The sequence below is a fragment of the Myzus persicae genome, unplaced genomic scaffold (assembly GCF_001856785.1).
Source record: "Myzus persicae strain clone G006 unplaced genomic scaffold, MPER_G0061.0, whole genome shotgun sequence".
Taxonomy (NCBI): domain Eukaryota; kingdom Metazoa; phylum Arthropoda; class Insecta; order Hemiptera; family Aphididae; genus Myzus; species Myzus persicae.
Genome location: NW_019102013.1, coordinates 353,913 through 369,795, shown reverse-complemented (window position 1 = coordinate 369,795; position 15,883 = coordinate 353,913). Strand labels below are relative to the sequence as shown.

The 15,883-nt window shown below is 31.3% G+C and overlaps 1 protein-coding gene across 2 annotated transcripts; it reads right to left on the bottom strand.

The window, feature by feature from the left end:
- Positions 1-1,737: 1,737 nt before the first annotated feature.
- Positions 1,738-15,414, bottom strand: LOC111030992. 2 transcript variants are annotated; one of them, XM_022310745.1, is made up of 20 exons: positions 15,180-15,414; positions 14,994-15,120; positions 10,021-10,373; positions 9,763-9,950; positions 9,590-9,683; positions 9,326-9,506; positions 8,976-9,219; positions 8,235-8,282; positions 7,966-8,165; positions 6,414-6,718; positions 6,068-6,343; positions 5,746-5,982; positions 5,149-5,688; positions 4,925-5,088; positions 3,962-4,391; positions 3,761-3,881; positions 3,458-3,669; positions 2,973-3,386; positions 2,526-2,898; positions 1,818-2,005 (listed from the first exon to the last, which is right to left on the bottom strand). In XM_022310745.1, exons 3-20 carry the CDS (start codon positions 10,348-10,350, stop codon positions 1,818-1,820), a joined length of 4,545 nt encoding a protein of 1,514 aa, XP_022166437.1. In that variant the 5' UTR covers positions 10,351-10,373; positions 14,994-15,120; positions 15,180-15,414. The 2 variants fall into 2 exon arrangements, with proteins under 2 accessions (XP_022166436.1, XP_022166437.1); XM_022310744.1 differs by lacking the exon at positions 14,994-15,120 and having other exon boundaries at positions 1,738-2,005.
- Between the last annotated feature and the right edge of the window lie 469 nt (positions 15,415-15,883).

The following is a 15,883-nucleotide window of genomic DNA, read 5'->3' as shown; positions in this document are numbered from 1 at the left end:
TATTTGAAGTATAAAAATTAAATTTAACCACCAAAAGTATATGAAAACAAACTCAATTATTTTAAACACCGACTCTTTGGGGTCATGGTGGAATCCGTGATATTGTGTGTGCACTGCAGAACAAATCAGATACCTACAACTGAACTCTAGTCTGAAAATATTGTGATTTATTATGAAAATAAACCGTAAGTGACGAAGTACATTTCTTATTCGGGTCTTCTTTGCTAACCGGAATGTTAGAAACTTTAAATGCCGCAACCACTTTGACAATCGCCATGGATTGTACATTAAGTCAATATGATAAGACATAACAAATAAATTTTATTACAACTTTTCAAATCAAAGAGGTTGGCGCTTACTATTTGTTCATTGAATTATAACAATATATAAAGTATTATTTAAGTTTTTTAAAATTATTAAACAAAATTGTTATAAATAAACGTGATTTATACTTTTTAGAGTTAATTCAAAGTCTTCTATTTATTTCACGCTTCTAATCGGTTACAACGAATGCTCGTTCTAACCGCATAGAACGAGATATCGGTTGTAACGAGAAAAAGCATGAAATACAAAAATAAATAGAAGACTTTGAATTAACTCTAAAAAGTAGAAATCATGTTTATTTTTAACATTTTTGTTTAATAATTTTCCCTTGAAACTCATTAGTCATTATAACCAATTTCTACTGTATATTATAAAGTGCATATTGCATGCACATAATAAATCACATTTACCGTAGGTACTGCTATACCAACTAGCTTGTACCATTTTAAGTCAAATATTTTTTCTGAACACTGTCGAGCACAAGATGTATATTTAATAGGTATTTAAATTTAGATACAATAACAACTTGTATTAAATTTAAAAGATCTCAAATCTATAAACGTTTAAAGATATTATATAAATATCATTGATACATAGTTCATTATAAAATCAATGATAATAATATGTGAGTATATCTTTAATCATGAGTGTAATGAAATAATAAGTGCAATTAATAATAAATAATAGTAATAAAAACATTTTAAGTGCAAGCAAAATTCAAAAACATCATTTTGAAAACAATACTCATTGATCAGCTCAGAATTTGGAAGACACATCATAATTAAATTTTTCAAAACGCTTTTTTTATTAATATTAAAATTTGCACAAAAATATTAAACTTTACAATCTAAACAATTTATTTTACAGTAATAATATATATCTATCATCATATTTATAATTTTTACTTATATATTTTTATTCAAAAAATATCTGTATTTATACATAATAATCATAATAATAAATTTTTTTAAATAACATTCGTCATTAAATAACTAAATATACAAACATAAAAAAGAAATAAATGTATATTATAAATTTCTTTAGACTTATTCACTTATCAATAATTTGAATTAATAGTATTCAAAATGTAAAAACAGCGTTCTAATAATTAAAATATATTACATTTTTTAAAGCATCTGATCATTTAAATATTAATATGTAACAAATTTTTTATAATTTTTAATTTTTTTTTATAAAATTATAAATAATTATTATAAAAGTAATTAACTTAATTGTACCGTTTCATTTCAATTGAAAGCAATGAAATTTCAACAAAAAGACAATGGAAGGAAAAAAATAAACCTATTTACACAAAAACACTATGTTGGTGTTTTTATTTTTATTTACATTTTAGAAGAAAAAATATATATTAATTTTAGTTGAGTTTGATTTAAAAAATAATCTATACATTAATTTTTTTTTAATCAATTAACATTATAAATATTTATTGGTGTGTAATGTGTATTGCATTTGTTGTGAGATACAACAGTAAATCATACAGGGGGTGGCGGTGGAGGTGGCGGGGGTGGCGGCTGTCTAAAAAACATAGTTGAAAAATAAGCTTGTGATGGAGGACTAAAAAGCTTTGGAGGGCCATTGTCATGGACAGCGGCTGATGGTAACAATAAATCCTCTTTCCCGCACGAATAGAGTTGCTCATCTGAGCGATGATAATATGAATCTGAAACAAGCAATTTTTATAAATTTAACATTTATCTACGTATTTATGTTTATTTCTATATAATATAAAATTATTATTATTACTAAGATGGTGAAAAAAAATGTGATACAACAGAGGTTGAATGAATAATTATAGCAAATTACGTTGAAAGAAAATAGATGGCCAAAAAATGGTCAACATTTAAGTAAAAATTATTAACTGGAAATCGGTACATTTATTATGTTTTTTTTTTCAAAAGAGTATTCTTAAAAAATTGAACCTTGTTTTTAGTCTTAGAATTATTTTCTATTTTACAGCAAAATGTATTATATTATAAGTGTTAAATTTGAAACCGAACAAGAGTTATGAGAGGTGCGAAAATTCAATATTAACAATTAGCACTCACTCAGCCTAGAACTTCTGTAATTGATTTTATAATTTTAAATTGTGTGTATTAATTTATAAAAATCATTTTATTCTTATAAACTAAATTTTTTTCTTTGAAACGTTATAATTTAATAGTTCATATCAAAATTCTTACATCGTGAAGACTCAATAGCTGTAGGTGTGTATTCAGGTGGAGGTGACAACCTTGGATGTCTTTTAGGTAAGTCTTCAGTGATGTTGACTCCAAATTGTCTCCTCAACCTATCATTTAGATTTTCCCATTGTTTTGGTTCTTCTTTGGATATAGTTGTTTCAAAAAGAGATGGAGTGGATTGCAATGCCAACTTTGATTCCAATTCAAGGGATTTGGCTATGACTTGTTGAGTAATCTCTTCATAAGCGGCAAGAGTCGTATTAGGAGATACAGATGGCGATGGCCGAGTATCACTGATTCCAGATTCAACATCCTTTTCTTTGGCGACGGTTGCTTGTGATTCTTTCCGTCTTCTGTACTCAGATAACGAAAGCTGAAAAATACATAATTTTTAATGCATAATTAATAAGGTTATTAGACAAGATTGTAATTATAAGACAATCTTACCTTTCGCTTGACTGGCGGTGGTGGTGGTGGAGGAGGTGGGGGAGGGGAAGAAGGTGGTTGTTCTACGACAGGTATAACACATTCTTCAATAGATTCTTTTGCAGTCTCATTAGGTTTATTAACTGGTGGACAGACATCAGAAGTATCTGGTTGATCAGTGACTTCATTTGAAACTTTATTTTCATTTTTTATGGATATTGAGTTATTTATCTTATTGATTAAAGTTTCTTGGGTTGGCTGAGGATCATCAACTGGTTCGTTCTTGATGTCAACCATTATTTTTACATTAGACTTGTCTTGTGTAACAGGTTCTGTTGCACTTTCATCATCAGGTTTAAATTCTCCCAAAAATGATTCAACTAATGCTACTGTGTTAGACGACTTTTGCAAATCAATTAATGGTATACTCTTATTCTGAATACAAAAAAACAAAATGAAATAAGTAAATGTTTAATTTTCAAACAGAAAAATATTTTATTATTTACTTCGAATATGGCTAATTTGGAGTCAATAGAAGCAATATTACGAGATGCTTGCTCTACTTCTTCATCTTCAATAACATCATCATCAGCGAAATTCATATGTCCTGAACCAGGAACCGTTGGTGAAGGACAATCAGACATAGATTCTCGTGCCATTCGTCGTTTTTTCAATGGGCCTACTTGTTGATCTCCATTACTAATTCCTCCGCCTGAATCTAAAAATAATATCAATGGTTCAAATTCATAATAAATAAAATATACTTAGATAATATTATTTCTGAATTACAACTTTAAAATAATTTATACCTTGTTCACTAATAGCTTGTTGTAGCCATCTTTTTTTTGCACAACCCGATTCGCCTAGTTTGAAGTCTTCACTTCCAGTTGGAGAGTTTCCTTCAGATTTCACCCACGAGTTAACAAAATCCTAAACAAAATATAAACAATAAATACATTATAGTTTTAAATAATAAGAAAAATAACTATAAATTAATAATGGGATGTTACTTTTTTAGTATTGGGAAATTTGAAGCCAGGAGCAAGTGGTCCTACTGCAGCAGCTACTAACATACATGTGTTAGATAACGGGGTTGGAGGAGTTCCTTCACTACCACTAGCTTCTTCACTATCCATCTTAATGGGAGTATTAAGTAGACTACTGTGTGGTGATCGCCGTAACATAGACCGAGGAATAGATGAAAGAGATGGCCTATGTTGGAAGCGCACCGAAAATTTACAACGGTTCTGAACACGTTTTTTGGACAGCAAACGACCTTTTCTGTCCTCATCATCATCATCATCATCATTGTTATTGTCATCTTCATCTGATGAACTATTGTAAGAACGAGATGAAATTGCAGCTGCTCTACGTTGGGGTCTGTTTGTTCTTGTTGACTGTTTGGAGCGACTGTTCTTATTAGATGACCGTTGTTTCCTCCTTAAAAAAAAAATAAACACATGCAAATTGTTTAATAAAACACTAACATTGCTACATAATTATTTACATTTTTACCAATCTGTACTGATTACTAGGTCACTATAGTATTTCATATTTGTAGTATTTTTCTGTAGCAAATAACTAACAAAGCATATACATAAACCCATAGCCTGTGGGTCACCGATATGTCTGGGTATATATAAATACGCCCATAGTCATAGGCACAAATAAGAACATTTTTCTGGGGAGGCTAAAATTGTACCAGCAGCAAAGACCCAGATAATTGATATTTTAAACTAAAAACGTGATTAAAAACTGAGGGGACTAAGCCCCAGTAATTATTCCTATGCTCATAATACTGAAAGCATTTAACTTGAAATTTAATACAATAATAATTAGCCAATAAGACATTAAATTACCCAAGTGTAAATGATGATCAATACATAATGATATAGTAAGACATATTTTACTAAATATTTGCCTAACATTATAGTAGAAAAAACTTATTCACTCAAAAAGTAAAATGTACTTACTTCACAACACTTTTTCGAACTCTGTTTCTATTCAGATTATGGGGTGAAGAATTATTGAAGGAATCTGTATCTTTATGCGACCTCGATTCTTGTTTCCGAGCTTCTTTTTTTTCCATTCTTTCAAAAGCTTTCATAATAGCTACCATCTTTCTCTCTTCCCTTGACTAAAAAATTAAATATTGGTTAGTAAATATCTAATTGTTACAATATTAAAAATGTATTACCATCTCATTTAATCTTTTAACCAGTTTATTATCATTGTTATTTGATTTATGGTCAGGCTCAGGACTCGTTTCCACTTTTTTGACAGGACTTTTGGGCCTACCTGGTCCATTAGGTTCTTTACTTTTAACAGGTGTGAGAGGTGATGGTAGTAGTGGGGGTAAAGGCGGTGGTGGAGGTGGAGGTGGTGTTTCAACCTTAGGTAAAGGTCTTTTAATCATTTTTTTATTTGGTTTCTTCATATTTCTTTGTTGTCTGGTTCTTTTGTTTCGCTGAGGTTTGTTTTCATCGTCTGAAGAATTGCTAACAGTTGGGTCTATCAATGGTGAGGAAGAAGAACTTTTAGGTACAACAGGAATAGGAGGTGTTGTTACAGGAGGTATTGGGCTTATAGAAGCTGTACATGTTGACGGATCTCCACAATTACATCGTTTAACTGGAACTGCAGCCTGATGATTAATGGTAATTTCAGTATTTTTATCAATATACCGATTTGCCACTATGTACAAATGAATAGAACCTTTTTCAATATAATGTTTTAGCTAAAAAAAAAAAAAAGTTAAAAAATGTTTTGATAATTAATTATACAATTATTTTACCTCTGCATTTGGTTTACATGAGCGTCGAACAAAACGTGCGTCATTACCATATGTGCGACAATCAACACAGACCTCTATATCACAGTCCGTAGAAAATCGAACCACATAAAAAAATACATAAGGGTCTGTTCGATTGGGTATTGGATCTTTGTATGCTAATGAGCCAGTCCAAGTAAATTTTCCTCGAACTTCAACTATTGGCTGATTGTTAGTCAATACTGAACTACTAACTAACATCTATTAAAAATAATTCATAATTTAACATAAATCTATTCAATGATAAATACAATATTAAAAAATAAAACTAATATAATATACACACTTTTATCCCACTAGGGAGTAAGGACATTTTTGTCCTACTAATGGGAATTTTTACTGGAGTACGAAGTTCGCCAGTTGTTACACTGCCATTTGGTTTAATTGCTGATAAACGAGCACGCAATTCTTGAGAATAATGATTAGTAACGGCTTCTTCATATTTATCAATCCAGTTTCGTAACTGATCAACAGGTTGTTCAATATTAGATTTAGTGTGCTGTTTGTTCGGTTTGTCAGCTTTAAATATTTTTGGCTCATCATCAGAAGAATAATCAATTGTCTATAAATAATTATAACGTATAAATCATCTAAATACATTTGTTTGTTAAAAGTTTTAATGAATAATTTACCTTCTTTTTTTGAATTATTTTCTTTTCTTGGATTACTTTCTTTTTTTTATCCATTGCTGCCATTCGTTTTTTTTCCAATAGCATTTCTTTACGTTTAATTAACATTTTCTTCCGCTCTTCAGCCAATGCCTTCTTTTCAGGAGTCATTGAACCTTTTTTCCTCGGGCCAGGTGACGGACCACTTTTGCGACGTTGTTTCATTTGAGATGATGGCAAACCATTTGACTTTCGTTTAGGAGTGTTTTTTTGTCTGCTTTTATATTTTTTTCTTTTATTTTGAATATTGTTTCGCTCTATTGGCATATCTGAAAATTATAATAATAAAAAAAATTGAGTATGTAGAAAATAACATAAAAATACGAGAAAACACAACTTAGCTAGAAATCACAAGTACTGTTTATATAGGATAAAAATACTTTTATATTTTACTTAATACATATTATTTAATTGTATAATATTCAAAGGACTCTATGGCAAGGGTTGGAATAGATTCAAATTCAATATTGATAGCTATAATTCACCCAAAACTTTTTCAAGAGCCACAAGTACTATTTTGTGTCACGTCTCTGTTATCACCTCTTAATAAAATGTCTTTATAGATATTATTAAGGTAATTCTACTATAATGAACTGTTTTTGGCATTTTCAATATCTAGATTCACCTAATTGATTAAAAGAATAATATGGGAGTAACTCATCTAATAGATATTCACCATATCAGATATCTATCAGTATTTTGTGTAAGACAATAAATTTATAAAAACTATCAATAAGTTTAACTGTTCAAGTATATTATTCAAATTTTGTAAGTAACTTTTGTTCACTGTATAGCACGAGATTTCCGCTTTTCACCCACTTGAACCTAACAAATGCTTTTTGTCTTATGTCTGAAATGGACACAGTTGTCTGTGAATATTTATTTATACATTATCCAGGGCGTAACATTAAGACTAGGCAAACCTAACCTAACCTAACAAAAATTGATACTATACTCCGGCTGGTGAGTGAATGCTACTGGGCGATAACTAAAACTCTCACCATTATATGTGCAGCCCAAACGCTGACCACCACCACTACAGAAGTGGAGAATTCAAAGTGGTAATAAGAGAAGGAGAAATTTGAGCACACAACTGAAGAGCTTGTTTATTTAAATACGCGAAGGAGTAGTGTTCTCGCCAACCAGAGTATAAGGTAAATGTATGACAAAAATTATAAAAACAAGAAATAATTTAAGAAATATTCTCTTCAGGAAATTTTGAAAAAGTTATTACATTTTAAAAACCAATTAATTCCAAAAAAATACTTGACGTTCATTAAGTTTTCACCATCAAAATTTGGCTTAAAATTAGATTTAGAAATTGGTTATTTTGAATTTTTCCAAAAAAAAGTTTAGAATGAAAAAAAAAAATGCTTAACTATTAAATTACAACAGTTAAATATATTTAATTCGGCAAGTTTTTCTGTTACACTCAGTATATTAGCTTAAATAACGGTCTAATGCAATAAGACATAAATATGATTTAATAAATAAAAAATATTGAAAACTAAATTACCTAGTTCTGAAGAAAGATCAGAGTCACTTGAGTGTCGTAAATGTGAGGCTGAAGCCATTGCTATCCTTTTAGCCAATTTCATATGTTGTAGAGCTGCAGCTGCTTCTTTATTAAAAGGTCTGGGGGAACAACGTTCACACAAATATTCTTCAGGCAGATTATTTCTACTCTCCAATACACAGTCAACATGTTGCCAAACTCTATATAATCATATTTAATTTATTTTTAATCAATTAAAATAACACACACACATCATCAAAAATACTCACAAGCATTTGTCACAGCTTATCATAAAACCATCATCATGTTCCATTTCACTAAAATAGAAGTTTTAAATATTAATAAAATAAAAAAAAAAACAAAATAATAAACAGCAAAATTTAGGTAAGACAATGTCTCCTCCCTAGTGTGTTGTTGCCATTTTACAGGTGGGTAATATAGCTTTTATCTTCAGTAATTCCAATTAACCAATCTTTGCTTTTTATCTCCAAAATGAACTATAATTGGAATATTATTATGTATAAAATTTAATTCTATACACGTTTGATGCAAAATTTTAATCTAAAATAATAATTAGTATAATTTTCCATAAAACATTAACACATAATATGTAAAATGTAAATGCAATAATGATTAAAATAGTGCAGCATATTATTTTGGATGAGAAGTTAACCAGCAGAGACATTTCTATGAGAAATTCATTCATAGTAAATAATGTTTAACAGTAACTGTTTGTTGTGCAATTTAATCAATAATAAAACCATAAGTTATTTTAATGTTCATTTTACAATGTTATTGAATGTTACAAAATTAATATATAAAAAGCAAAATACTGAAGTTCTTGGTATAAATCAAATGTGAAAAAAAAATATTATATTTTCTACTATACAAGAGATAACTAACTTAATCTTAGTATTCATAAAAGAAAGTTTATGAAAATCTAGAATTATCCTCAGACTAAGTAGTAATCTTAGTCACTCAAAGAATAGTTTGGAGGTTAAAAAACTTACCAGATACATCTTGTTACTGCAGGTTCTTCTGACTTAATATTATCTTTGCCTTCGGCAACAGCCTCCGGTGCAGTATCAGTTTCTTCACCTTGGCCATCGAGATCATGATCACTAGCGCTTAATTCACTTTCCACTTGAACTTGTGGTTCATGCTTTACCAATGATTGCAAAGATTGCAATGATTGTAAGGATTCAGACGTTGGTATTGGCACATTATTTGGAATACTTACTGACTTTTGGATAACTAAATTACGACAAGCAAATAAAAATATATCATTTATTAAATAAGAATCAATTAAATAACTTTTATTATTAGTATTGATAGAGCTCTTTTAAATATTTTAATTTACCTTTATTATTATTATTTACAACATTATATTGGGTTTGTGGCTGTTTCTGTGAAACTGTAGGTGATACTATACATGACTGACCAGAAGTAACATTTATCGTTGATGTCAAACCATTGATTTGACTTGTCCGTTGAGGTGACACTCTTGGAAAAATGCAATAGTTGTGTTCCACTTTAATTAACTGAAAATAATGTTCATTTATTGATTATTTTCAATTTAGTATTATATCTTAATTAAAAGATGAATAAATGACAAATTACCAACCTCTGCAGGTTTTTTTGCATCATATACTGGCCTATGTTCAGTTACTTCCAATAATTCATCATCACTAGGGCAATGATCTCGTCTTAACATAGGACTAAGAAAAAAAAAATAATATTTAACTAAATCCGATAGTTATTTAAAAAAATATAAATATAACAGTTATTTAAACATACTTAGGCCGGTTTACTGGCACAACACGGGATCGTTGGTTATTTGATTGACGATTACGAGGTGGCATATATGTCATTAACATATGAGGTGTTAAGCCTACTCGGCTGTAAGGTAGTTGCGGTGAGGCGACTTGAGTTGAAACAAAAACGTTTTTTCGAACCGATTCCATTTGAATGGAACTGGCATTTCTCTGTTAATAATAAATAAATAAACTGAAATAATACAATTGTGTAAAAGAGATAAAAAGTTTTAATTATTACCTGATAAACTGGTATTTGTTTGAAGTGTTGATTTGGTGATAGTATATGATTGGCGCTGGCATGATTGAGTTGCAAAGGGAAACGGTGCATAGTCACTGGTTGATTGGTAGTACGCACCACAGTGGCACGTGCATGGTGATCTTGTGTTTGACTGCGGGATGGTGTCATCTGAACGATGAGACTGGGTCCTGATACATCCTGATTGGACACAGGACGTCCGACAGGAATGGTCAACTGGCCAGAGACAGCTGGACCACATGGCACGCGACTCGAACCTACAAGAAAGTAAGCGGCGCTTCCCGGTGTCCTGACGTTACCATCCGATTCCATTACCAACTCACTTTAGCTCTATCCTAAAAATTAAAATCTTCATTAAATATACTTCTTAAAAAATGTAGAGTTACAAATAACTATTAATGTTGAGTTAATACCGGTCATTTGGAAGTTATCAAATTAACTTACAGTAGACAATAGTTATTATATGTTACCTATTATCTTTATTATTGTATACCTATATTAAATTAATAAACTTATAGTGATAAACAAATACATTAATAATTTTTTATGAATTACATATTATTCATACAATTACAATTTAAAAAAATAATATAATTTCAGAAAAGAAACTTTTACTAAAATACACTGTTAACTTATTTTCTGGTTCAAAAGCAGCACTAATTATGTACGTATATAATTCATTGATATCGTGTGTATAAAAAATTAACTAACTCAGGTATTTGATAAGCAACAATTAGGTTTTTTCTAACTCTGTTAGCTAGTCAATACAAAAGAAAATACATTATATATTAACATTTAAAAATACGACATATTCATGAAATTATGTCAAGTATTCAATAAAATCCATATTTTTTTTTAAATATTTAAATTTATGAAAAAAAATTATCATTGAAAACAGTATTAAATGAAAGGTGGTATTAACTGTTGTTTAACATTAGGTATTAATCGTATGCTGTTTAATAAAAAGTCAAAACGAGTGTAATTTGAAATTCTCGAATGTCTTAAATCTCATAAAAATAATTAATATGTAGCGTACACTAAAAAGTTATTCAATCAATAGTTTTAGTTGGAAGAGTGAACTAATACTAATTAATAATATTATTATTTATTACATTAAATTGGTTCAAAAGGTAAGTTTTCAAATATTATTTTAAGTAGGCTATATGTAATTTAAGGTTTACCAATAGTTAATTGTTGACTAGTAACCTATTAACAATTGTCAATAAAATATTAACATAATAGATTCGTGAAAAAATATTTTTTGGCGGGAAATTAATAAAAAACCGTTTATAAGACAAAAATAAATGTTGTCTAGTCCATCTACGTATATAAACGTTTATACAGATAAACTTCTTAAAATAGAAAGATATATAATATCATTCGAGAGGATTGGCAAAATAGAAAGATAAATAGTGTGTGAGAGGGAGAGGGGATGATAGAGAAAGCACAAGTCAATGGTCGAATCAAAAAAATAAAAAAGCTAATAAAAATACTCCAATACACCGATCTCGATTATCAGTTGATAACAATGACAAAATAATGCCAATAAAAATATGACTACGATAATAATAGTCGTGTTTGGAATACCATTAAATCGCAGACAGCGAATATCAATATATTCTTATTTTTTGCGGCGCATCAATTATTTCTGTCAAACACAATCCAGTGGGGGGCAGCGCTCATAATAATTTTATTATTTATATTATTATTGACTACAGTTTGATGACGGGCATTGGTAGGGCGGAGAGGTGGTAAGCGAGAGCGAGAACGCGTCCGCGCGGCGTCGAGTTGCTACTGCTATACCGTGGCAACTGGCAAGGCCACGGCGGCGGTTTTACACGGGGGGCCCTTGATAGGGTGCTTGGGGGGAATGGAGGCCGGCCGGCGGCGGCACGCGTGCGCATCCGCCAACAAAGCGGCGGCACGGTGAGAGCGGTATTATAATAATACGAGTATACGACAATAAGAAACCACTATCACTGCGACCAGAGCATTCCGTACCCACTATTGTGCTAAAAAAACTATTATACAATTTCAATTAATATGCATAGAATTTATTATCAACGTTAAACACCTAAATGGGTCATTGTGGTATAAAAATAATAAAAAATTTACAATTTTATAAAAACAAAATCTGTGAATTTTCAATCCCGGGGTCTAGTAAAATACTATGGTATAATTGTATTTAAATGTTAACATCAAACAACCAATAATCCTTTAGATGTTGACAATTTCAATGGAATTTCGTCAGTTTCAAATTACAGACGTGATAATAATCAGCTTTGAAAAACCTTGATCGTTTTTTACGCTGGAAATTCGTAAATCGTGAGTCGTAACGCTCGCGACCGGGTAATTTTGGCATCGCGAACACGCTTACACACGTTGGTGCAATAGCAGTGCTGCAATGTGCCTAACGCTGACGCGCATGCGCGCTCGTCTACACCCCGGGATGCAGACCAGGCAAACGTGTATCACATTCACATTATTATTATCACCGTCGTCGTCGTCGCGGTCGTGTATCGAAAAGGCGCGCGCCCGCACGCACCAAATGCAGTATTTTTACGCGCACCGGTGGGTAGGGCGGCGTGTCCCGCCTAGCGTGGCTACCTCCCACCCACAAAACGCAACGGAATCCGCCGACGGCCTACCATGGATTATCGCCCATCGGGGGCACGACAGTGGGACGCACCGTCGAACTACACAACACGCGCCTGTGGTGTGTGCGCGCGCGCTCCCGAGTTCGGCGGGACTCGCGTGATACGACGGCACGGCACCGCACCCCACCACCACTACCGCTGCAGCAACGGTCATATAAGATATATCAGCTTATTACGGGCTACTATCATAGTATCATGGCCGATTGTTATTGTTATTATTATTATTTTTGTTTGCGTAATAGTAAGTTAGTGGCGTTGAAAACTTCGAAATCCGTGTATTCGATTCGCGAGATATCGTTTCTATGTCTGACCACGTGCAACGATCTTTCGCCGACAAAAGTGGAAATGGACGTTGAGAAAAAAATGTCGACGGCAAACATCGCATTGATGTTTGTAGTCTTTACATTTTTTGGCGAGCTCACACGTCTACTCTTATCCTTCGTAATATAGGATCGCTTGCAACTATTTCCATTCCAATTTTTCTTCGCTAAATTGTGAGTAGGTCGGTCGGTAGGCGAAAAATGGTCGGCAGACATCGTGTGGCCGGTACCGACTATCGATATACCTGACATATTGTGAAAAAAATATTATATTCATACAGAAAAAGTTCCTTGCCGAAATGTGATCGGTTGCTAAAGGATGTTAAACAAAAAACGTATCAAATTACAGTTTATTTTTGGCGGGAAAGCGACAAAATGCCTAATTTACATAATATGTCATTCGATGACGTTTGTATCCCTGCATAGTGTTTATATTATTATTACTGTTACCATTATCGAATACTGTCCAGAAAGCACTATCAATTAATAAAAGTAACCTCAAAAACTCGGAATTCATAGAAATGTATGCAATGATTCTATAACATGTTAGACTAGATTTAACTGATATTAAAAAAGTCCATGCACAAAAACAATAAGTTTAATGTGACCTATGGATAAGGTTTCATGAACCTAATTAATAATTTATAAACTGCCTTGAACGCTGTTAAATTTCTTTGAATACATACACCTCAACATAATTGTATAAATAATATCGAAAATTGTATCAAATTAGTCTAATCTTTATCTAATCAGTTGGATACAGGACAAAAATGTTAAAATAACTTGAAAAATAAAAGTAATCCTTATGTTATCAATAACAATGAAATACCTATTACCTACATGGTAATTTTTTTTATCACTTGTCAATTAAACTGTTATCTAAATAATATTATTTTTATTATACAGTCTGGATATATTATAGTGTACATTTGGTATTAAATATATAATTATGTAAATTAAAAAAAAAATATTATCAGTTATTGTATCAAAAAAACCATATCATAAAAATGTTTAGTACTAACTCTCGCTACCTACTTCAATTTATAGGTGTAAATATTTTTATCTTTAAAAAAGGATAAAGTACCAACATGCATTTGAATATCAACGCTCTGTATGGAAGTTTCATAAATTTTCCAAAGTTACTTCATGAGAACTTATTAAAATTGAGATTAATAGTAACATGGATGATAAAAATAAAATAATTTTTTTTAGGACACTCAAAAATTAATCACTAACTTCAAAACATTTCATGAGCTAATATAATTGAAATATTTCACTTTAGTCATGAAGACACTGTTGTTTTGGGGTACTTATAGAAATGTCAGTATATGACGGTATTTATTTTTAAACAATTAAAATATAAAGTAGCTGGAATATAACTATCAATAACCAAATAGTATGTATGTATACATATAACAAAGCCTACTTGAGGTTAAAAAAAACCATTAGTTGCTATGAGAATAACTTACTGTGTTATACTATTGTCATTTATGAAGTTTATAATGTAAATAAATATTACATTGAAAACTCAAAAGAAATGGGTAAAATGCACGTGAGATAAATAAAAACCTAGAATTGTTAACATAGAATGGCGTAAAAAATGAAAAATTGTACCAAATCAAATACTGATATAAATAAATTAATGTTTTGATAAACAGATGGATTATTTGAGTTATTAAAAAATATCGTCATGAATAATCCAAAACTGAAATGTTAAAAAAAACGAGTTCTAAAATACTTTTCATCACACGAAAATCTTACAGTATCATGTTCGCAACATTTACTAATTGATGGTGTTAGGACCAAAACAATGAGGCACATAGGTTGAATAGTTTGTGGCCACTGGCCTATTAAACCCGGACGGAACTTTAAACACGAGTGGAAAACTTAAGTGGACAGGTAGACAATGTTTGGGAAACGTCGTAAACCGGGAAACAAGTGATAAGCAAAGGTGAATTTAGTGTTAAAATGAAAATACCGCCATTTCAGTGTTCGTCAGATGAAAAATTGCATCTCAAACACCGGTGCCGGGGGACCACCGAGTTCCAAGCAAATACTGACGGACTTGTCTTGACGTTGGACAGTTTTTTCAAACCAACTACATACTGGAAACCCACGAATATTCGAGTAAATGTCAAGTAAATAATTAAATTTGTACATGTACCTGGAACGTAAACATTACGAACGTGTCGGTTTATTGAGCACAGGAAATCTGATTGCAGCGGCCTCGGCCTTTGTCGAACGTAACACTTGATCGCCGGCGATGTACACTCGGATTTTTCGTATAACATTTAATTTTAAAAGCGCACAACGACGAGTTATCGACATGAGAACGTTAAAAAACTATCGTTTAACCTAATCGGCCATCTTGTCCGTGTTCTCGAAGAATAACAAAACATCATCGATTCCGGGGGGAACAGGCGTTGGAGTGGGGATGCGCCAGTTCACCGGCGCGCAGCATGGAATGCACGAATGGCGCAGCATTAAATCGCTTCCTCCATGATTTTGCTGATTAAATTGTCCATGAACGCGTTGTCTATCGTCTTTGACATACAAAATAAACGTGGGAATTTTGAAAACTATTAACTATATCTATTCCAAATTAAATATTATGCCGTTCATATTTACTATAATATATTAATACAACAGATAAACAAACAAAATTAATTCACTGATTCGTTTTTTTTATTGTTTCAATCTCGAAAAATTTAAAACTTAACACACCATATTAACCAAGTTTAGTTGTATTCATATTCCCGATTTTTTTTGGTTTTATCTTGGTGGCTTGGTACATATTATTATCAAAATTATTGTGTTGTTATTTTTAATATGACATTAGATTTATATCACGGTTATAAAGTTTAAACT

Excerpts from the sequence above, each read along its gene's own strand:
- LOC111030992 (XM_022310744.1), bottom strand. The coding sequence starts at position 10,350 with ATGGAATCGGATGGTAACGTCAGGACACCGGGAAGCGCCGCTTACTTT. Across the intron at positions 8,283-8,975 it reads GCAGTAACAAGATGTATCTG|TGAAATGGAACATGATGATG; the intron begins GTAAGTTTTTTA and ends CTTCTATTTTAG. Across the intron at positions 5,689-5,745 it reads CATGTAAACCAAATGCAGAG|CTAAAACATTATATTGAAAA; the intron begins GTAAAATAATTG and ends TTTTTTTTTTAG.